The sequence below is a fragment of the Venturia canescens genome, chromosome 2 (genome assembly GCF_019457755.1).
Source record: "Venturia canescens isolate UGA chromosome 2, ASM1945775v1, whole genome shotgun sequence".
NCBI lineage: Eukaryota > Metazoa > Arthropoda > Insecta > Hymenoptera > Ichneumonidae > Venturia > Venturia canescens.
Genome location: NC_057422.1, coordinates 18,395,624 through 18,418,541, shown reverse-complemented (window position 1 = coordinate 18,418,541; position 22,918 = coordinate 18,395,624). Strand labels below are relative to the sequence as shown.

At 38.3% G+C, this 22,918-nt stretch overlaps 2 protein-coding genes across 2 annotated transcripts in view; one reads left to right on the top strand and one right to left on the bottom strand.

Annotated features, from left to right (window-relative positions):
* Positions 1-22,918, bottom strand: part of Ten-m (teneurin transmembrane protein Ten-m) — a 366,438-nt gene that overhangs the window by 174,998 nt on the left and 168,522 nt on the right. The gene's annotated exons all lie outside the window — the stretch shown is intronic.
* On the top strand, positions 12,853-13,988 carry LOC122405927 (uncharacterized). Its single transcript, XM_043411007.1, has 3 exons — positions 12,853-12,970; positions 13,477-13,756; positions 13,854-13,988. Exons 1-3 carry the CDS (start codon positions 12,904-12,906, stop codon positions 13,912-13,914), a joined length of 408 nt encoding a protein of 135 aa, XP_043266942.1. The 5' UTR covers positions 12,853-12,903; the 3' UTR covers positions 13,915-13,988.

The following is a 22,918-nucleotide window of genomic DNA, read 5'->3' as shown; positions in this document are numbered from 1 at the left end:
TGGAATACCAACCTAAAAATCAATTAAGCATTTTCACGGAAAAATGAGAAAAACAGCAATTTTGAATATTTTAATAATAAATAAGCAAAAATACAAAATTGAGGAGCAACATGAAATCGGGCTCCGCGGTGCGATTGTGTTCACTATGCTCTGGACGTTCGTGAGAAGAGATGGGATTTAAAAAATGGCCGAAAGATGGATGTATATCAATGAATCTCAGGTAGAAAGAGATCAGAGACCTCTGCGAGGAGCGGTCGTTTCTCATGGTCGTGAGGAGTTCACGGGCCAGGTACGTAATTGACAGGCTCGTGCTCGAGAGCCCTTGTGCCCATCCCCCTTGGACAATAATTGGTGATGTTATCGGGGACCCAATAACGCTCGTTTGGGCCTCTCGCGCAAATAAAAAAAGAAATGATGAAAAACTTGGAGCCTATTTTACGAGCAGGATGGGATGCCAAGGGAGAGTAAAAAAAAGACAAATAATCAAGATGTGATTGATCCTCATACCAGCTAATTGCTTACACGACAATAATTTCGGCCTTGTTTTTATTATTTTTTCAATTTCCAGAATTTTCGATAGTAACTAATTTTTACTAAATTTATATTTAACTTCACTATTTCAGGTAGACAGCAATTCCTATTTTCCCTTACATCGCTCATCCACACTCTAATTTCACAAACAAACTCCTCGACTCATTTAGTCTCCTTTGGAATTGTTCCAGAAAAAATGCAAGCTGATTTGACATTTAGTTCATTTTTGTTCTTAGTTCATTGATTTTTATTTCACGAAGATTTTCAGCACATGTGTGAAGTGCACGGAATCCATTTTGTTGGGTCGTAAAGTCGGAGAAGTATATAAAAATAAATAAAAAAACACTTTTGTTAAATTTTTGAATATTATTTTCCGAGTGTTTTTATTTCTCCACGAGCCCGATTTTTTTACTGCTCACTTTTTCTCGGGGACTCGATCGAGGGCTGTTGGATACATGCCTTCGTAATGTATATCAGATTAGCGGATCTGATGCTGCGGCCGAGTGTACGCGAGTGGACCGCGCGAAATACATATCTGTGCTCGAGATAGACCTCTCCGATTTCACGCTCCTGCTCGTTCGTATAATTTACAGACCGCGGGCTAACCTTCGAGATGCCACGGGATCGAGTACATCGCTGTCGAGATCTCTTTTCCTCTCTTTTTCTCTTTTTCCTCTTGCACTCCCACGATATTAGAAATTGCACGTATTCACAAGAAGTCTGGAGTGAGAAAACACACAAGAGCGAGTCAAAGCAATAAATAAAAACATCGGTGAAGATACAAAAAAATATTAAATTCCCAAATGACACTCGTGTATTGCTTGAGCATCTAAAATTCAACTTGAAATAGTAGAATTGAAAAAAACGCTCGGATGAATAGATGAATAGAAAAAAATTATTTGATTTTTTTCCATAGTTAAAACAGCAATTTTGTGTCTTTCGTTTCTTGCGGAGTTATTATTTTTAGCCCCCTTTCACCCTTTACACTATAAAAGGTGATAAGAGCCCTAGATTCTGGACGTCTTCTTTTTTTTCGATAATCAGAGAGGCAAGATATTTCCGGAGTGAAGATTGGTTGACTTTTGTGCACAGTTATAGCTATAGAGCCTCGAGTATCGTACAGTAGCTTTTCTTCGTGAGAAGCATACAGACGAAAAAAAAGTTCTATCTTTGTCTCTCTCGTTTTCTCTCTCGGTCCCCCTCTCGCTTTTTCTCCATGTTTTGGAGCGACTCTAGAATTTTTCTCTACCCTTACTCCGTGTCTTTCATCCCTTCGCTCTTTGCCTGGTACTTACTTTCACTCTCGCGGAGTCTTCGCGAAGGTACATCGTCTCGGAGGCAGCTGTAAAGTTCTCACGAATTGTGGAGTACATAGGGGGTGTTATACGAGGCTGGGGAGACGAAAAGGGAGGGATGAAAAAACAAAATAAAAGTGGCGAAAAGGAGAAGAAGAAGAAGAAGAAGAAGAAGAAAGAAGAAAATAGAGAGGGAGGAGACGAAAAGAGCAACACGGGGTAAAAGAGGGTTGAGAAAGGCCTGAGAGCTCGTAGGGGATGAAGAGGGTCTAACGGGTGGGGATGAGAAGGTGAAATTGAAATAGCGAAAGCGGATCACCCGAATAGGAGATGCACCCCTTACCACGTGGAGACACAAACTTCAATTCAAGCATACAAGGGATGAAAAAACGGGGATGTCGAGTAGGGGATGTTTCAGGAAGAAAAGACAGATCTGCTAAGTCCCACGCTAATCCATGTATCCCTCACGCCCTTTCTCTCTCTCTCTTGAAGTTCACCCCAACCCTCCACATTCTTCCCTCTCACAAATAAATTTTCCCCTTGTGGGATAATCACTTATGTGAAAATCTGGAATAATTATTCAAAAAACTTTGAACCAAGACATTGGAGAACTCGAAATCAGATTGGCGGTTGCTGTTACACAAATACCCAACCCTCGTTCGTGATTAATTTAACGTGCTTTGAGACTTCATCGTCTCATCTTCGATGTGAAGTTTGTCGAATTATTTATCGGATCAGAAATACATTTTTTTGAGGCTTTTTTGTAACGATGTAGAGTGGAACAAAAATGTTCTTCTCTGAATCAATAATCCTCGTGGCTTCTCCAAAGCGGTATATTTTCAGTCTTTCATTTTTATTATGAGTCGTAGTCGAAGATTTTTTAGATGTTCGTAACACAAAATTACAAAAAGAAAGATTATTTGAAAAATGTGAAAAAGCAACGATGTCAAAGGGGAGTCTGCGGAAATTCGTGCAGAATCTGTACAAACTATGACAGTGTACACGAAGCAATGTTAGAGAAAAAGTATTCGAAATGAAAACGAAGCGAGAGAAAGAGAGAGAGAGAGAGAGAAGCAGAGAAATGAAGGGTACATTTAAAAAAGAGCGAGAGTTTCTCATTAAAATAGAGTTTTGCGATTCGGCGCGTCGCTTCGCGGATGGGTGGCGAGTGGTGAGCTCGAAAGGAACGCTCTGCAAGGACGAGGAAAATTACCGTTACGACGACAACTCTCAACTGCGGTCGTGAAAGGCAAAAAAATATATTTTTTCGTTTTTTTTTTCTACAAAAATAAAATAAATAGATGAAAGTGTATGCATATTTTTCTATATTTATTTCAATTCTTAACGAGTCGACAACGTTACGAGTCTGGCTGCTCAAAAGTGCATACTCGCTCCCCGGCCCCGCACGGTCCTCACCGTGCCTCGGAATGCCCTTTTGCATCTCTTCAATTCTCGTAAACTTTCGCTCGACTTCTCATTTTCACCGAAGAACGTTTGAATTTCGTCGCCGAAAGAAGAGACGTCGGTTTTTTAACATTTTATTTTTGTTTTCGCGTTTTTTTTCACGAAGATTCGCGTAAAGTTCTCCATAATCTGACGAGATGCGCGAGCTTCTTTTTTTTTCATTCCTAAATCTGTAACGTATTTTACTAGAAAATCTTGACAATCGTGAAAAATCTGCAGTGCTACATTTTTTCAATCGCATTTGCATGAAACGTTTTTTCAAAAATCGTATTTATATAAAATGATTCGAGTCCACGTTCTGAAAACATTGCGAGAGAATAAAAAATGCGATAATGAAAAATTTCGATTTCCTCGACAGTTTTCTCCACGTTCGCGTGTCCTTTGAAATTGACAGAAAATTTTGACGCGTCGCCAAAAGAGTTTAATTTCCTCGCGGGAGATTGTACGTCAATCACAAATTGCAGAGCCACATTGAAAAATAATGATGCAGTCTTGATAATGATGAAAAATAATACCCGAAGCATGGCTACAGACGACAGTCAAGTAAAGTCGGTTCGAATGCGTAGATTGGTTTAGCCTCAGGGGCTGAACGGGTTGTGAAGAGGGTGTTGTTTGTTTATGTACGTCGAGATTGTGCACGACGAGATTGGTGCCGTACCTGCCGTCGATCTCACGCTCAGAAATCGACAGCTGTTTGATTGATTACTGCTATTTTTTCCACATTTATGAACTGCTGGTTCGAAAAGCATCCACGTACAAAGACTACTCTCATTCTTGTGTTTGCAGTACTCCAAAGATTTTCCTTCGGATATGATCGAACCGAAAAAATTCCCAATATCAATATTCTTATTTGCTGTCTTTATTCATTAAATTAACAATTATGTTGGTAACATGATTTTCTGAAGCATCGAAATAATCATCGACCAATTTGCTGTGTGAAGAGATACTTCACTTTACCATTCGATTGTGGATTCAATTAGTTCATTTCGACGTTACATTTGGATGTTGACAGACGGTTTTGTATGGTCGATTGCAAAGGAATACATGTGTTTTGGAGCCTGAAGGAAAATAGAGCACGCAGGTGCCAAAAAGCCTGGAGGTGTTTACTTGCCCTTGTTTACGCGTCCAATGCACGTACGATAGTTTGTACACACAAAAATCGACTGGTGTCTACGTGTGGTTGGAGATGTTTCAATAATAACGTAATGCAATAATAATGTGGATAAATTGAATTGACTATTTCCCTTTCGGAAATGGCTCCAGGAAACGATTGACTGTAGTATATTTATTGACAAAGGAGATTTGGATTTTTGTAAATATAATTATTAATGAGGCTTGAACTCGAAATTCGTTGAAATCTTTCGAGTCCGATGCGTTGATTGCCGGGGAGATAAATCCAATTAAAATATCAATTCCCACTGGTTTTTTGAGATAATTCTTTCGTCGGTCTTGGGCTTAAAATATTTCGTGGGTCGTTTCCACCCTCGAGATCCCAATCGAAATGATCGAGGCTGCGTTATACGTAGCTGTCGAAATGTTCGTGTTTTTTTTCTGCCCTTAAAGTCGAGATCATGCTGTCATCGAGCCGAAATAAATAATGAAATAAAGCAGAGAACTGATTACATAATGTGTTAAGGGCGGTTCGTATACGACAAAGGGAACTCTCTCACGCACTCCATAGATAACGATTATCGGCGCGGCATTGTTGTTGTGGTATAACCAAGGGTCAAAACTGTTAGCCAGTAAGCTCAGAGAGTTATATCAAATATTACAGCGCCTTTTATGGCCTCTGTACAGAACGCTTCAAAATAAATGTCATTGCGATTCGGAGCTTGCGTACAAAGTGAATTTTTCTCGAGATAAATAATCCTCAATCTGTTTTCTCCCTGGCGAAATATTTTTAGTTTATTGTGATCTAATTAAGGATGATGGATCATGACTTAGGAGTCAAAATAGAGCCCAAAATTGTTAAATTCATAATTTGTGAAAACTGTAAAAATTATATCGTCAACGACTCTGCAATATTCTTCATATTAGATTATATATCGACAACGTCTCTATAGTTTTCTCCATAAAAGATTCGTAAACAAAACGGACTTGGCAACGTTGCGATTGTAATACCCTGTATTGGTGTTTGCAGTCGAGCCAGGTTATGCCCGCTGGCGGCATCATCTGTCAGTTGCGACGTTGCCACATTTTTCAATACCTCTTCGTCGTTCTCACAATGCTCAACCGGAAATGAAAACTTTTTAGTAAGATTATTTTGTTAAAAACCTGGCGAGGTACGATTTTTCTATTTTTTACCAAATCTTTAATAACCCATTTATCCTAAAATGGGTTTTTTAATGAATAATCTTGTATTTTGGGCAAGAAAAACCGTATTCGTGGCACTTCCGGTCGATTTTTTTTCAATAAACGACGTATATCCGGTGCCTCGAGATCATCGACTCTGCAATTTAATTACAAAATAACTGGATGGTCAATCCATCCCGAATTTGGCTAATCCTCAAATAAAATATTCATCAACATCATAAAAATATTTCACGTCAGAATCTTCCATTTGACCTAGTCATCGATCATCCCTAAGTCGAGCATAAAGAGTCGAGCGAAAAGGGAGAGCAGTGCACAGCAACCAAAATCGAACCGGATTGGTTTCATCACTATCACGTGGTTTTCACCACGCCTAAATTTCCTTCTCGGAGCTCCAGATTGGCTCTCCCTATGAGGTGAATGTTCCATCAACGAAGCAAAGGAGAAAAAATATTTTGCATACTTTTTCTCTTGGTAAGCAACGTTCGCCATCATTCAGACTCTCGTCTTTTGTATAACTCTGTACGAGGCACGTATCATAATCGCCTTATGTCTATCTATATATGTATATTGTGATAAAATGTATATTCCGGTGGGGCATAACGGTGTGTATTAACGCGATCGTGATGTTGCGTGACCGTTCGCGTTTTAGCACCGTTTGTGGCGTCAAGGGAGTGGATATTTAGTACACTTATATACCAATGTATATTATTATCCTATTTTGTGGATATACGCGCCGAAATCATGGTCGTTTACCCCGACAGAAGCGGAAAGTAAAAACCAACGAGCCCCGCTTTTTGACTTTTTAGCCTTCGAACACTTGGCAAGGGCAGTCTGCGAAACGGCTGTGAAAATACCATTTTTCCAATCCCGCATCGACCCATCGAAGATACTTTTTTCTCGTGCAATTCGAATCTTTTCATGCACTCTGCTCTCAAAGACCATCAGCGATTTGCAAGCTACTGGAGACACTTTGTACGTTCCAAGTGCAAAGTCCATTCGAAATGTTATTTTTAGCAAATTTCTAGCCTGCTTCTTTCTACCACTGTTTCAATCCTGGTGATTATCGTCGTCATAAATATTACTCCGTCCATCAGTATTGGAGCTCTTTAATCCTGACAAATTATCCCATTTTTCGACAGAATTAATTTTCTTTTGCTACCAGGATTGACTACAAATGCTCGATCACTTTCTTCACCCTCGTTTCCCATAATTCTTAAAATTTCATCCCTCATCGTAACTCCCAGCAGACGAATCCAGCATTTTCACGACTGTCCCATAAATTTGGCAGAACCCTGACGGAATAACCCTGTTCCCATCTTCTGTTTATATATGTATATATCGATGTATGTATATCTGATGTATGATATATATCCGCTTGACTTCTCATCAAGACGTGAAGGCCCTCGGACCCTTTTATTTCTCACAAGACATCAGAGCGAGAGGGAGAGAGAAAGAGAGAAAGAGAGAGATTCTCAAATACATTGCCTGGAAACGTTTCCTCCGGAATTTCCGGTACTTTGCGTCGTGAATGCTCGTATATGCTCCGCGACTTTAATAAGTCTGCAGAGTTCTTCATCATTGCACATGTTTGTTAAGGACCTAAGATAAGAAGGAAAAATGACAATGTGACAGAATTGTGACCAATTTGACTTGGAATTTTATCTTTTTTGAATTTCATCGTATTAAGTTGTAATATTATTAATTTTGTATTGCTTTTTTCATACGATCCCTATGGAGAATTATTAAATTTTTGTATGCTGTGCATGTAAGATGACAAAAATATTCACTCTCATATTTCGCTCACTTTTCCTTCGTTGAAAACGATCCTTTTTTTCTTCTCATGGTACGAGGATAAAATCTGTTATTACCAGGAGATAGTAGAAATAAATCGGAAGAGCCTGGGACGTAATTGAGCTCAGGAATATTGGGATTTCTTTCTTTTCCCTTTCCCGGATATTTTGCTGAGTAAGGTCACTTTGATGTTATCGATACTCAATCGAGGCGTCGTCATCTTCATAATATCGGGAGCAGGAGGGTTCAATCCCAGTATATGGAAGGGCAAAAAGGACAAGTACAAGGAGAGATGAAAGAAGCCTGAAAAACATCGGGATAAAAAGGTCCGAAAGGAATGTATATACATCACATTTTTTTCGGTAAATATATTTAGACGAGTTCCGGACAGATGCTTGCGGAATAAATAACGTGGAAGTGTCTTTACGGGATTCCTTTACTATCTTACAATCCAATATTTTTGTCGCGTATTTTTGTCATTATCCAAAATGGAATTTTCTAGACTTTTTTCAAACGTTACGTGAATACTTTTTTTTATGTGAATTCGATGAAAAATTGTTTAAGGTAGTTCATGCACGAAACGATTTTCGTGCAGAAAAATCTTGAATGTCTAAGAAAGTCTTGAAATTCAGAGTTTAAATGGGTAGTCGACTGACACGTACATCAAATCTTAAAGGGTTTGTCTTATTGATTATTTAAATAAACGTACTTAAATATGGAAAAAAAAACACACACACACACACACACAGGGGTAAAGGGACTATGCGTAAAAAATCGATTGTCCTACTAGTAACAAATACAAATCTTTCGTTGAAGATTGAACGAAATTGGTAAAATGAGCACTCGTAACCTCACATTTGCTTATTTCGGCATTTCGTTTCTTTTCGGCTTGGGCCATTCCTCTTACAGCCTTCTGTTTTTTTATTAATACTTTTCCTTGATCCATTTCCCGTTGTGTTTTCCCTTTGCGCTCTCTGAAGCGATTTTTTACATAAAAAACTATGGTATTTTAGTTTGGGTTGAATCAGTGATGAATCCCCGTTCAATTAATGGCTTGTAATTTCATTCTCCATGAGATGAGTTGAAAAAATTTATTTACAATTTCGAATTGATAACTCTGACATTAGTTTAAAGTAATTATATCCTTAATAAGGAAGTAAAAGTCGATCCAATTTAGACACACGTTAAATACGATCCTCCGGGCATGATCTACCTTAAAAAAATCCTAATTTTCATAATTTATGGCTGAAAAAACTAGAATTATTCGTAAAAATTCTTCGGAAAAAAAACATTTTTTTTTTAAATGAGTTTCATGTTTAATCTGTTCGAGAAAAGTGTATATGAAGATTGGGCGAGCCGATGTGTCCGTGAAGGGGCGGGGAAGGGGTCATAACACGTGCCAATACCGAGATTGCCAAAGGCACGTTGTATATCCGACGTATCATACGATTGGCGTAAATGCCAATAGGTATCGATATTCGTGACAAATATACAGGCCACGATAGCGTGAGAAAGGGACACCGGGTAAGGGGACCAAGGGGAATGAAGGCTTTGGAGAATTTGCCAGAACTTCGTGTCATGCGACCCGCTCGGGTCGGCAGACTGTGCACACATAACCTCAAACGTTTTGGTAGCTTAAAAATCCCGTTACGCGTATACCTGCAAAATATATTCATGTATGCATTACACTATTTCCGGACTGTAATTAACTATAAAATGTCTATCTACAAAATTGTCCGAAAAACTCGTTTTTTTTCAGTATTTTTCAAGTAAATTCTGTATTCGAGATTTTTGAAATTTTTTTTTCATAAAAATAAGATAAAATGTGACCAACTTTTTAAAATTTTCCATCTTGTTGACCTTTTTTTCCAGCATTACATTTTTGTTTGCCACAAAATAATGAATCCAATTTTTTTTCACGTGACTAGGATTTGGAGAATGTGGTTCTTGAAACACCTTCTCACGATACCGATTTGGCAGTTGTCCTTCGCGATAGAAACAATATTATTTTTGTAGGAGTCAATGACGTAGAGTGATCGAGGCAGGTGTATCGGACATTCCGTTCTCTTTGTACTTTGATGTGGTTTTTCTCACAGATGATTGCGAAGAACACAAAGTGGAATCGACTGTACTTATTTGGTAGTCGGGGCCAGCGAGGCTATGCGGATGGTGACTCGAGGCTCTGGTAATCACAGCATGTGGCACTCTCGGCAGGTGGAATAGCGAGTGACGCTTGAACCGGCTCAAGATCTATACACGAGTCCGTGAAAGAAAATTCTCAGGGAATGAAATTGTACATGGCGTCAATAATTTTCTTGGAATCCAAAATGATACAACAATTAAAAAAACAATTTATGGAAAAGGTCATTTTGTTGAATATGGTGGAGAAAATATTCCTAAAATTACGAAAAAAATTGGGTATTTTGGGAGAGCGATATGATGGCAAATCGTTTAAGCAAATAGGTCAAGATTTGTTTATTGTAATCAACAAAATGATAAATGATATTCCAATTATTCGTGATCGCGACTCGCCCCACTTTCGTTTCATAGCTATTATAATAAACGGAAATTCAAGAGTATTTGAATTATATCAGCAGAACGCATGATCTTCCTTAAAATCCTTCGAGTACTTTTGTACTCATTTCGAATCGCTACTCCAGTTCCTGGATAAAATTTGCGAATCCTGATTCATCCGTTTGAATTATGCACCGTACAATTTTTCAAATATAAACATACTGAGAGTTTTCCTCCAGAATTCAAGAGAATGAACGTGCACTCGAAAAATTATCTCCAAGCTTTGTGGTTGAGCCCGGAAATCTCCGGTCTCAGGTTTACGACATTTTCAGTGTATATTCAAAGTTCAACTGAGCCATATTTTTTTCAATTATTTTTTTCCTCCAGTTTGCACCTTGTTACTGTAATCTACTTCGGTATTTTTCATAATTTTCGTAAATATAATGTCGCCTTTACCGTGTTTGTATTTTTATAATTTACATTGAATTCGTGTTGTTATTCGTCGCAGATAATTTGACCTTCTCAGTTAAATTTTTCGAAGAATTTCAATTTCGTTTTCATTAATCGTGGTAATGATGTTTTTTGAGCTGATACAAAATACCGATTCGTGTGCATAGTATGAAAGGTGAAGATGGTGATGAGCTTTGCTACTTGTTACGCCAGAACGCAACTGCTGCAACGTGCTAATGCTCGACGGAGTATTGCCCAACCCATATTCCCCAGAAAATGGTTCACGTGGTTGGATGAACCGAGTTATGTATTTATACGCATGGACATGTGGATGCATTTATTATATACACGTATACAGCACCTACACATATTGGAAGGTATGGCAAGCATTCGGTAATCCGGTAGGTTTATACGAGCAGTCGTAAAACCTCGTCGAGGTAAACGACATTGGATTACGTGACGTCTTATGGGAGGAAGGTAGAGCCACATTTGTAGCTCTCGGAGCGTTAGAAGTGCGCGCTAGCGCGCTGTCAAATCGCGACTGAAGTGGATATCGCGACTGCAGCGCCAGGTACGCGTCTTTTTGCGCGGCAAAGTGGGCAAAAATGTACGATCGTAGCGCCACGGTGAACGGAGGATGCCGGAAACAGATTTTAAGTCGATTTTCTTGGGATTTTGTAGATTAACATTCTTTGTACGCATTCCTAATACTTGAATAATATTCGCCGTTTGCCAATCTGCCGACACGGCTAGTGAGGTCCTCAACGGAGGCGAATTTTCAGAAAGTCAATTTCTGGGGCGATTACTTTTTGGGTGGGGTGGAAAAGTACTTATTCATTGATAAATAACGGCAATCGTATAAGTAATGAAGAAGCTTATAGGAATGGAAAAACACTATTTTTCGTACATCAGAATCTTTTAGTAAAAATTGCATTCGTAGATTACCGTGGTTTTCGAACTCCGCTGTTTTCATGCGCCATTAAATTTCATCAATGGCCAATTAGAGCGCCTTTAATAGGTGCTTCCTAGTTGTTATCGTTTTTTCTTTATGTAATGATCTGATCACTACTCAACGTTTCGATCACCTGTCTAATCACGATCAGATGATTCTCTTTCTATTGAGATTCATTAGGATACGATTTATTGGACAATACGAGCAATTTGGCTAACCAGACGTAACTAACCGCTAAAATATAACCGTTCTAGATAATTTACAAAATAAATAATGAAAAATTCGTACTGAAACATATGATTAATAAAGACTTGGGAAAGTGTAACTTTTTTAACTAAGTTCAAAAAGGTACGAAAAAGTCGTATCTTCTACTTTTTTTAGTATGTCCAATGAATCTCCGATGTTTTGGTATTATTTGTTATCACGTAAGTGTGATGTGGACCTCGCGAACAAATTTTCGTCAATATTAATCCAATGGCGGAGATGATTGTTTTTTCGCAATAAAAAGACATTCATAAAAGCTTTTCATGTGGTCAGATATCGTAGAATTCAATCAGACTATCATATCAGGTTCATTGCTTTATGGTTTTCTAAACGATCTTTTAATTTTTACAATGCGGCTGCAATATTTTCATCGCACAAAAGAGTAAAAAAGGGGGTCGAGTGTATGGTAACTGGAAAAGAAGTCACAACGTTGTTTCCTGCTGACGAGAGGTTCCTGTATTCACGATCCCAGATACCCTTTGCTTCTGCACTTTTTATAGATTCGTATCGTACTTTTTTCTTCTTCTCTCCTACAGTCCCTAACCTTTTTTCCCCGAAGAGAATCGTATTTGGATCACGAAGAAATTTATAACGGCAATATCGGCAGCATTGAATAAGACCGTAAATTTGATGGCTTCTCATCTTCCCATTATGATAGCACTGTTTTATTTTCTTCATTTAATTTTCCTATGGCTCCTCTACAGACTCTAAACAAAAAGATTATAAATGAATAATGGATATTCCCATTTATTTTTTTATTTTTAATCATTTGATTTTTTAATTTTTTTTAACCAATTTAATTTTCATTTGCTATTTATTTAATTTAATTATTTATTTTTATTAATTAATTTAATTAAATTATATATAAATATAATTATTTTATTGAATTACTTAAAAGAAAATTATTATTATTTTTATCAGTGAATTGATCACTGATTATTCACAAATATTTTACATTCTGTGAACATGAGATAACAATACGCCTAATGTGGATTTCTCCATGATAACGATGTCAAGACAAATGTTTTATATTCATCCTTGAATAGGAGCAATCAGAATAATTTCATATTTCATCCGATCAGACTATTTACTATTATGCTTTCTAGTTTCAACTGAAAGCTTTGTTACTTGGACTCATGTTTAAACTAAATTAACATACTTCAATGAAATTAAGTTATAATAAGATATAAATCGTGTATCTACTCAATGATTAAACAGGTGTTTTGAAGAAAGGATTGATGGAATAATCGATAACTATTGAGATGTATAAATAGTCGTAGATTTCGTTGAAATTTCATTCAACTCTGTCAGTTCGATTTGGTCATCAAGATGTACGCATTTGGCTTGACTGTCGCAATTCTTTGCGTTCTTCCCAGCACTATCTGGTGTGACTCAGGTAATTAATAATATTTTTCAAACCTCTTTATTTTATTTTTTCAATTATCACCATGTTTGCGTAAACTTTTTCGGATTTTTACAAACCCTTCCTACTATTTCAACTTCACTTTTTGCCTACTTCACCATTCCCGTTTCTGATAAATCCTACAAAATGCCATGCGGAATATCTGGCCCTTTAAGGGCGCTTCATTTTTATTGACTTTTCGCTGCGATTGAGGCCGGAGGTACTGCCTTCCGCTCTGTGTTAAATGTTCAAGCTGATGTACAGCTAAACTGGCACTTATCTAAAGTCTGATTTTGCTCGAGGCTGTTTAACCTTAGAGATCGACAAACTGACTGCACACTCAATCGCAGGTTCTAAAACCCAAAAATAAATCTGGTTACCAATCGTTGAAAAATATTTAAAAAATTTGTGCCAAATGCACTAATACGAATACTCATAAAATTGATGGAACCAAATAAATCGTGGAGGAGAAAATTGATCAGTTTTGTTTTTATTGTCAGATCAAAGTTCCTGGTGCGATGTGGAAGCGGGAAACCCGGAGTATCCTCAAGCACCTGCAGAATGTTGCACGACTTCTTACCATTGCAATATCACCATTGAGCCGAAAAGCTCAAAGTTTGGTGTAACTAACAACGGCGACTGGAGGTTACAGTCGTGTATTTGTAACTATCACTTTGGCAATTGTTTATTGAATACATTGCCTCGTCCGGACGCCTTCAAAAGCTCCTTCGCTGCTCGTCGTCGTTCCTGTTTGGAGCCACGGAATTGTCCGAATGGAGTGTGAGTAGAAAATATATTTCGTTTTAGTATTCAATCATTTAGTTTATAAAAGGCATCCATCAACGAGCATTACTAATTTATATTTCATGGCATGTAGGCAATGCGAGACCCAGTACAACGTCGTGAATTTTGGAGATTGGTTGTCAGCACAGAATTGAATCCTTTATAAAAAAAAAAACAATTTCTCCAATGCTATAGTCCCAGTGGAAATTTTCTAGTGTCCACAAAATTGGCATCCATAATAAAACAGAATTTTAAGTGTGCATTCAGTTGTTTTTTTATTCCCACGAATAAATCCAACCATAGTATAAGGAATAAAATCAAAATGCGCTGAATTTTTAGACACAATTATCAAGACCTGAATTTTTTAGTATTATTTCTAAAAATAAATTGATAAGAATTAAATAATAATTAGTTTTGTAAATGAAAAAGAGAATGGATGAGAAAAATTGCGGGCGAAAAAATGGACGATGCGTCGCCATGAAAGAGCAAGTGGATCTCGTGAACTGTAGGCTCGGGTACCAGCTCGATGTATAATTCTGAGGTGGTCCAGACAAAGTTTTTTCAAAAGAATGTGTGTCAAGTGACTGCATCCACTATGCATATAAACTTTTTTTTCGGTAAATATATGCCTTTCAGTATCCTGAGCTTGCCTCATCGCTCTATGAATTTCGCTACAAAAAAAATGAAAATGTGAAGGAGGAAAAACTCCGCTCGTATCTCGGCTAACAGTGCACTGGGCTTGTCCAGTCAGCCCAGCCAAGTCTATTCAACGGGGGAGGCCTCGCCTTGAAAAATTTACTCGGTCGTAACGAGAAGCCCGCAAGAAGATGAGGTCAGCATATTGTGTGTGTGTATGTGTTTTTTTCGTGTGTACCGGAAGTGAGAAAAGAGTGAGCGAGGGAGAGAGGAAATTTGTTCCACAAACATCCATACACACAAACACACATCCCTTGGTGTCTGCTTGAACCTTTACACCCTTTTTTCTCAGGCTTCATTTTCCCTTTTGTTTCTGTCCACAACCCTTTCTTTTCGTTTCACCTGCTCTCGTTATCGTACTGACAATTATCTCGGTCAAAATCATAACGCTTCTCGCCTTTAGGCCTCTCTTTTCCTCACTTTTTTTCTCTCCCGTGACAAAGAGTTTCTTCACTTTTTCGCTCGTTCTGAGAGACTGAAAACGGGATCAAAAAAAGTTCAATCAAAAGCTTCATCTCGCTCTCGTCTTTTCGTTCGTTGTTTTCACAACGAGCTTGTTATTGTTTCAGATTTTTCGAACAGATTGTAATTGTCATTCAACCTTACAGTGGACACGCTACATCCTACGATTTCACTCTCTTTCACGAAACATTTTATGTATACACATTTTTTTTATAAATATTTATTGTTTTTATTAACAAAATTTTATGTAGAAAAATATTCATTTTTTTTCGAAAAGTTTGGCTCAATATAATCGCTTTTCTATTACGAGATTGCTTGCATCTCGTAAGCTACCCGTCAGCTTCTATGAATAAATGAAATGTTTCCATTATTGAGATACTTCCGAGGAAAAAATAGGAAATTCAATATAAATACGTTTTGTGTATTCGGTTATAAAATTTTTAATAAAGGTTTCTCATTTCCACTTGAATTGGGTCAAATGTCATGTTCGACGCGATTAAATTTGTTGCTTTGATGCTGAATGGATTGGGACGGGGGGATCCTCACCTTCCAGTTATCCCAAAACCCTGTATTCATTGGATACAATTATTACAGACATCCACAACCGATATCTGTAATTCTGTGCAACGTAGAAAACCCAGCGCAGTATCATCCATAAATACATACCCATTAATCGATTATACGTGGAGATGTCAATTGTCAAATTTAACCAAACGGAGTCGTGAGATGCCGTGTGAATTTTTGGCACAGCCACTTAACGACAAGAGATCTCGGAAATGCAGGAATTAATTAATCTGGATATTCGATAGCCATGGAAGTTTGTACCGTCACTCTTACCAAAATAAACCTTTCCATTAAATTCGATATGAATTAATAAGGAACTTGAATTTTGATATACACAGTAAATTTTCAATCAAAGATATTTATATTTTTTTTTCACGTCTTGCTGTTCGAGATTCATGAGTCACTAATGGGTAACGTATAAATATTTCTAGTCTAATCGAAAGTGAAGAAAATGCGATCGCAGTACGTGTGCACGTTTCGAATTTTCATGTCGAGTCTAATTTTTAATATCTTTTCATGACAAATTATGATAAATGGCTGTATCATTTTCCTCCGTCGAGATTTTGCCCCATAACGATGGGAGGATTTGAGTTCCACGCCCTTCTGTCAATCGTACTTGCGGGAATATGTTTTCAAGAATTTCTTAACGATCCGCTATTCGATACCCTCCTGGTGCGTCCCTCCTTTACTTTGCCCTTTTTATCCCTTTTTTCTACTTTGGTTAGGAGGATCTAGACGGAGTAGGAGGAGTGGATGTTATGTGTTTCTCGATTTGTTGTCATTCCCGGTACACTTGAGAACTACGGGGGTGCTCCGCAGGGCGCCTCAGACCCCACATCATGCTCAAAGGTGCCGATCCCTCAGCATCCAACATCACCAGATGTGTAACATTCGAGATCAGTATTTGTGTGGATATTCCATGCTCGTAGAGCGAGCCTAAGTGGCAGTATTTCTTCCTTCAATCCTTTTTCTCTTGCCCAATCTTCGATACAAGTTTTTTGTTCTCTTCCTTTGGCGCTTTCGCTTCGCATCCTTTATCGTATAACTCGAATCTAATTCAAGTCAGAATCGAACCTGTCCTTTTGCTAAATTTGTCCTTTCGGATTTCTAGGAATGTCATATCGTTCAACGAATTTCCTTGAACTCATAACCCACTTAGAAATCGCAAAATTTTACAGAAAAGCATTCACTCATCCGAGTATTTAATTGCTCATCAACGATACGAATTATTTGGATAAGCTAATCGAATCCGGTGATCAGATACACAGAGAAAACCGGTTCGTTTCATATAGTGAGGAATATATTATTTTTCAAGAATTTTCAAAGTACTTAGGTACCGATTACAAACAGCATAGTATTTTTTTAATTTTGCCATTTTTCGTCCCTTCAATTCTAAACAGCTTTATGTCAATAGCAAAAAGTGATGCACCCAACAACTATATTTCGTTTTGTTTTCGAGTCTCATTCATCGTGTCAGACTAGAACTTACTAATAACTAGAAATGTATTGTAAATCACAAATTTTGACAATCAGCATAGCAAATTCTATGATAAATAGACGATAGTACACCGAACACGTGTGACATTTTACCATACATACAGTTTTTTTCAGGGTTGCCCGAGCATACTTTACAATATAAACATTTGAAGTGACTGAAAAAGTTTTTTACTATGCTTATAAAGAAAAACACTCTTGAGTCTTTTGAATAAGAGGTATGGGTATTGGTATTTTTTCTACAGTCAATAAAACTATGGTGAATTCTTATTACTGCTCTTTGAATTAAGGCTGTAATCCAGTACGTATGTATATACTGTCCCCGAGATACTATATTCTTACAATTAGTACTTTCCTCTAGAATTTTCGGCCTCGTTTTCTCCGTGTACGAAGTAAATGAATTTTTTCTAGTCCACAGTGTGTGTGCTCGACAGTAGCTTCGAAGAAGGCCTGCAAGATTAATAACTCGACGTCTGTATACACAGTTGGGAAAGATGTAGACATTTGTCTTTTTACAATTCGTTGATCAGCGCAAACTCTTTGGATACTTTTGGATATCGATCTCAAGAAAAAAAAGTTGAAAATCACTCATTGAAAGAGTTTGGTATAGCACGAATCCGATCGTCGATTCGAGAAAGCGCGTGAATCTTTAGGGAATAATTCTTCGATCCCCGAGACATTACGTGGTTAGGGAGTTACGAGAAGCAAGAAAATAGCGATAGACAGCTAAATAAATACACCTTAATGGAGATAAAGTATGCTATCCCACGGTCGTTTTGAAGTGCGATTTATAATTCACGTGGATATAACTCCGGGAAAGCACTCACGAAATCGAAATCCCTGAATTCCCGTAAGAATAACAGATCCCGATAAAGAAATAAGGTTTCAACGATCCCAGATAAAAACTCTAGCAAATTTCCATCAGTTCATTTTGAAGTGAGCCCTCAATGAAATTTATCATCCTCCAGTATTCGTGGGAGCTCGAATTGATTCGAAAAATGATTGGAATTCCAAAACTATAGAGCTAAAAGCATTGTTTATGAGAGCAGTCAATGAAAGACCCTGAAGTACTTGAACGTGAAGTATAAAATCGTATTTTTTTTCCCCCAAGCAGAAGACCGAGAACTGATGACTTTCCGTAGGTTTTTATGGTCGCTTTAAACACCCCTTAAGAGAGGAATGAAAGGGTTACCTAAGAGGCACGGAATCTGCAGGATGGTGTGTGCACCACACTTAAACGGGGTGTTACTTCCGCATGCTTAAGCTCACCCTCGAAGACATTCCGGGCAAGGCCTCGGGGGCTCTCGTCGTAAGGGACCATCTTCGACCCCGTCGTAGTCTTTGGGCGACGCTGCTAGTCGGACGGTTGCACAAACTTGGCGCGCCATAAACCATCAAAGAAGCGTTTGATACACAGCAGCAGCTTGACAAAGCCAGAGAGGTTTCGATGGACCAAGGAATCCTGTCAAGTGGATACGATATAGCGAGCGTCCTGGTAAAGACGAGAACGATACTGCCGCAAGGCGTCATGCGGTAAACCCCTTTACCCAAAGCCCTTGCTCCTTCTCACGTGACGTCGCGGAAGTGAAGTCTGCCTTTCTAGGATCGGCCGTCATCAGGCGGCCGTTTAAAAAGTTACTTTTTGTGAGATAATCCGGGACGAGGCTAGAGAAAGCAATTGTCCAGATTCAGTTTATTTCAGAAATGTATCAACGAGTAGCCAAGGTCATAGGAGCACTCGTTAGTCGATAGAGATTGACACTTTGATTGGCATTTCGTTTCTTCGAAGCGGTAATTCCTGATGGATGAATTGGATCGACAAACGTTTCCCTCCTGTCAAAGGTCACTTTCTGCCTTAAGGTCATTTTCACTATCGCAAACAACGCTCTTGGTAAACGAGGAGGAAAACGGTAGGGGAGGAATGGAGTATCAAGCGAAACGACTGCGTTTATGCTTGATAACAATCGCAGCATACTGAGTTAACGATGAGAAACGATAATTCTCAATGTAGCCAGAAGCGTATCGGTACACGCATGAAGGGTCGAGGGTCAGCCACAGGGGGATCCCGAGATCGTGCGTGCACGTGACGACTGTCACGACCAGGTGTCAGAATCGTTGTTTCGCCTTTAACATCCCCGTAAACGCATCAGCACACCGTGACCTTGCACGAAATATGGGAAAATGACTTTCGTGCTCTGCGGTCAATGACTTTTTTTCTCGATTCCTTTGAGCCTACATTTTTTACGAATGAATACATTGGTGTATGAGTAAATGAGTGAATTAAAAAATCTAGGTAAATTAGAGGAGAAAATGGGTCGTGGTATTGATGAAAGGTGAGGCAAACGTAGGTACACACGTCAATGTTTCCCTGCGTGGTCAAAATGAGAACTCGTGTTCGTACGTTTGCTGACATGCACGCGATCCTTCATCTCTCTCGCACTAACGCATACGCCCTCGGTAATTCCATGAAAGCTATTGGAGCTAATTCGCAGGTATGTAAGAGCTCATATCTATGTATGCTGAATTTTAAGCATGAGAAGCTGAACTAAATGTTGCCGGGGAACAATTTCAAACGGTTAAAGCGATGCGAGGATCGCTGAGTCACGGTCCGAGCACGAGCACATCGCATACGCTGTGCGGTGCGATGTGAGCTTTTAGAGTGTTCAGATACCTGCACACGATATCAAACTGCCTCTTCTCCTTTCTCTCACTTCATATCCTTAACCCTCCTCAGCTTGATAGGGCCGCATAACTGAAGCTCAGGGAGGGTACAACCGCTGACGACAGAAACATCCGGTTCCGGCTTTCGCATGGACGTTGCCCCAATCGGATCCTTACAAAAGGGCGAGTCTTTACGTAATTAATGAACTCCAGTCTTCAACTGGTTATTGCGTGATATTATCGTTGCCTCGGTGTTTTTAGTACAGCCATAATACTATTTTTGTCATTTCGTAAAGATCATTCGATAAAGCGAGCCCGGAAAAACTTTTCTTAATGATTAATCATTCCGTTTCGATTTATTGTAGAGTATCGGAATTTATTTTCCTCTTATTAATTTTTCTTTTTTTCGTTACAACAATCATTCGTTTGTAACCTTTGATCTACTGCATGCACGAAGATAATGAGGCCGGAAATTCTAAAGGAAAGTACTTGGAATATAGATCTTGGGGACGGTCTCTACGTACTGGATTGCAGCATTTATTCGAAGAGCAGTAATAAGAATTGTTCTATCCACCATAGTAAAAAGACCAATACTCATAGCTTTTATTCAAAAGACTCAAGGATGTTTTTCTCTATAAGCATAGTAAAAAATCTTTTCAGTCACTTCAAATGTTTATATTGTAAAGTTTGCTCGGGCAACCCTGAAAAAAACTATATTTATGGTGAAATGTCACACGTATCCGGTGTATATTCGTGTATTTGTCATAGAATTTACTATGCTGACAGTCAAAATTTGTAATTGACAATATGTTTCCACTTATGAGTAAGTGCTAGTCTGACACGACGAATGAGACTCGAAAACAAAATGAAATATGGTTGTCACGTGCATCACTTTTTGCTATCGACATAAAGCTGTTTAGAGTTCAAGGGACGAAAATTAGCAAAATTCAAAAAATACTATGCTCTTTGTAATCGGTGACTAAATTCTTTGAAAATTCTTGAAACATAATATATCCAGTACGAATCCGTTTTCTTTGTGTAGATTGAAATTTTTCTTCCAAAAGATTCGTAAACTAATAGCGGCAAATATGGCGAGGTAACTTCCTTATGGAGTTCTCCAATCGTACCTTTTTATAAACTTCATGCTTTACGGTGTATCCTCGTATTTATCGAAAATATGTGTGTCTACTGCAGAATACCTTAATTCTACGTCAAGAGACGCGGTAGTAGCTGTGAGCCGAGTTTTAAAAAATCCAGCGTGAGCTCCTCCCATCTTAGTTATTCGAATATGATTATTCTCGAGATCTTTTTATTCCTAATCTATACTCATTGGAGGCACTACATTTTTGCTTTTAATTATTACAGAAAATGTTCTGACAGTGAGTGAAAATAGGTTTTTTGTCAGTATCACTTGTCTGTTCGAGGACATTTATTTTTCTGTCGAAATAATGGTACAATGTACTCGATAATATTTAATTCCCAATAGTCTTTAGACTAATGGACATTGACATTGAGGGTACATGTATCTGAATCGAGATATAAACGAACTTCGATATTTTCCAATGTATTAGTGCAGGATTCAAGTGAAGTATGTTTGAAATAGAAATGACGTTGATGCGAGTACAAATATCTAAACGGAGACATTCATTTTGTAAATTTACTTCGAGGATATGCACAAAAACCATGCGAATATGTCACGATCAATATTTGCCGACTCAGTTAATCAATGATAAGGGGGCACTTGCTATTTTTGGTCGAACAATTTACTAATCACGTAATCATTTTGATGGAGACGAATCTGTAGAGGGAATACTGAATTTTTTTGATTCCCTGTTCATAACATACCCCGCTGTACTGTCAAAAAAAAAAGTTCCAAGCTTACGGTTGATAATTCCTGATGTACGAAAGTTTCAAAAATTTAAGAAGTTTGAATCGCTTCGATCTTATTATTAGGGTTTCCCAAATAGGCTGAATTATTCGATCGCATTTATTGAATAATTCATTTTCAAATTTACAGTTATCCTATTGTTCCAGCCATAGCGAATTATTAAATTGTATTTCGATCGAACTGTCGTGAATAATTCACTCGGTTCTTACAGAAGAGATATGTTTGGGAAAGCAGCGCATTTGATAGAACTCGGGTCGTAATATAGTTGGGGAACTAAGAACCAGTAATTTTAGAGTAGAAATTTACAAATGGCTAGGTGAACTAGAATTACACGTACATTTATGCCAATAGGCAGTAAATTTTGTCAGGGCTGGGAAGCCTGATATTAATAACGTATAGCTTATTTTTGATCAATTTCTTTCATTGCTGTCCCAGTAAGAGGGAGCATTTAGCCTCATTCCTGGCTAGTAACATTGACGAGACGAGTATATAAGTGGGCAGGGGGGCGAACTGTATAACTCGTAAGTAGGGGAACAAAGATGGAGAACGAGGATAAAGCTCGTAAATGGTACTTGCGATGTATTGTAAACTATGAGAAAATGCGGGGGGTGTGGAAGGGGAGGCGAAGATTTCGATGAGTTCCTCCGGGTCCTCAGGTAACGAGGATCCATTTATTCCGGCCAGATGGAAATGTAAATTCCCCGACCCAATTTACCCTAGGCGGGTGGATGGGAGTTTCACTCTTTGCATCGCTCTCTTTCACTCTTCTGTCTTCCTTTCCATCCACGACTCATGCTCGAATTTCTCGATTTTGTTCGGAGAATACGCTCTCGCGCTGCGTCTTCCGTTCACGAGAAGCGGAGCTATTTAATTCTGGAGAATCCTGAGCACGTTAATTGCCTTTACTCATTCATACGAATAGATTGGAATGCCTACATACGTGCTTACATCGAGTCAAGTTCCACAATTTCTATCAGCAACAGCACGTAATCCAGCCCACACAGATTAAATTAATTGCTAAGCATGTCTAACCGATAGATTTGTGTATCGCTCTAGAAAATATTTTCTATTTACGCTTCATTACGATACGATCTGTAATGTTACGGAAGACTCCAAACGTGTTCGTGCAGTCGTCGCATTAAACGGCTTTCCTGGGATTAAATCTACGATGAAGTTCGCTCTGCAATAATTACGGTCCTCAGAATACCATCGAAAATTGAGTTTATACTGTGCGAATTATTGATCGCAGAGGATTTTTGTAACTTAAATTTGTTGCTTATTCGTTACGGAAAAGTTTTCACGAGAAAACCCTTCGAACGTATTCACATGTACCTTTAAAATTCTCCCAACAGCTTCCACTGCGTGACCAACCTTTAAATAGTTTCATTTTGTGA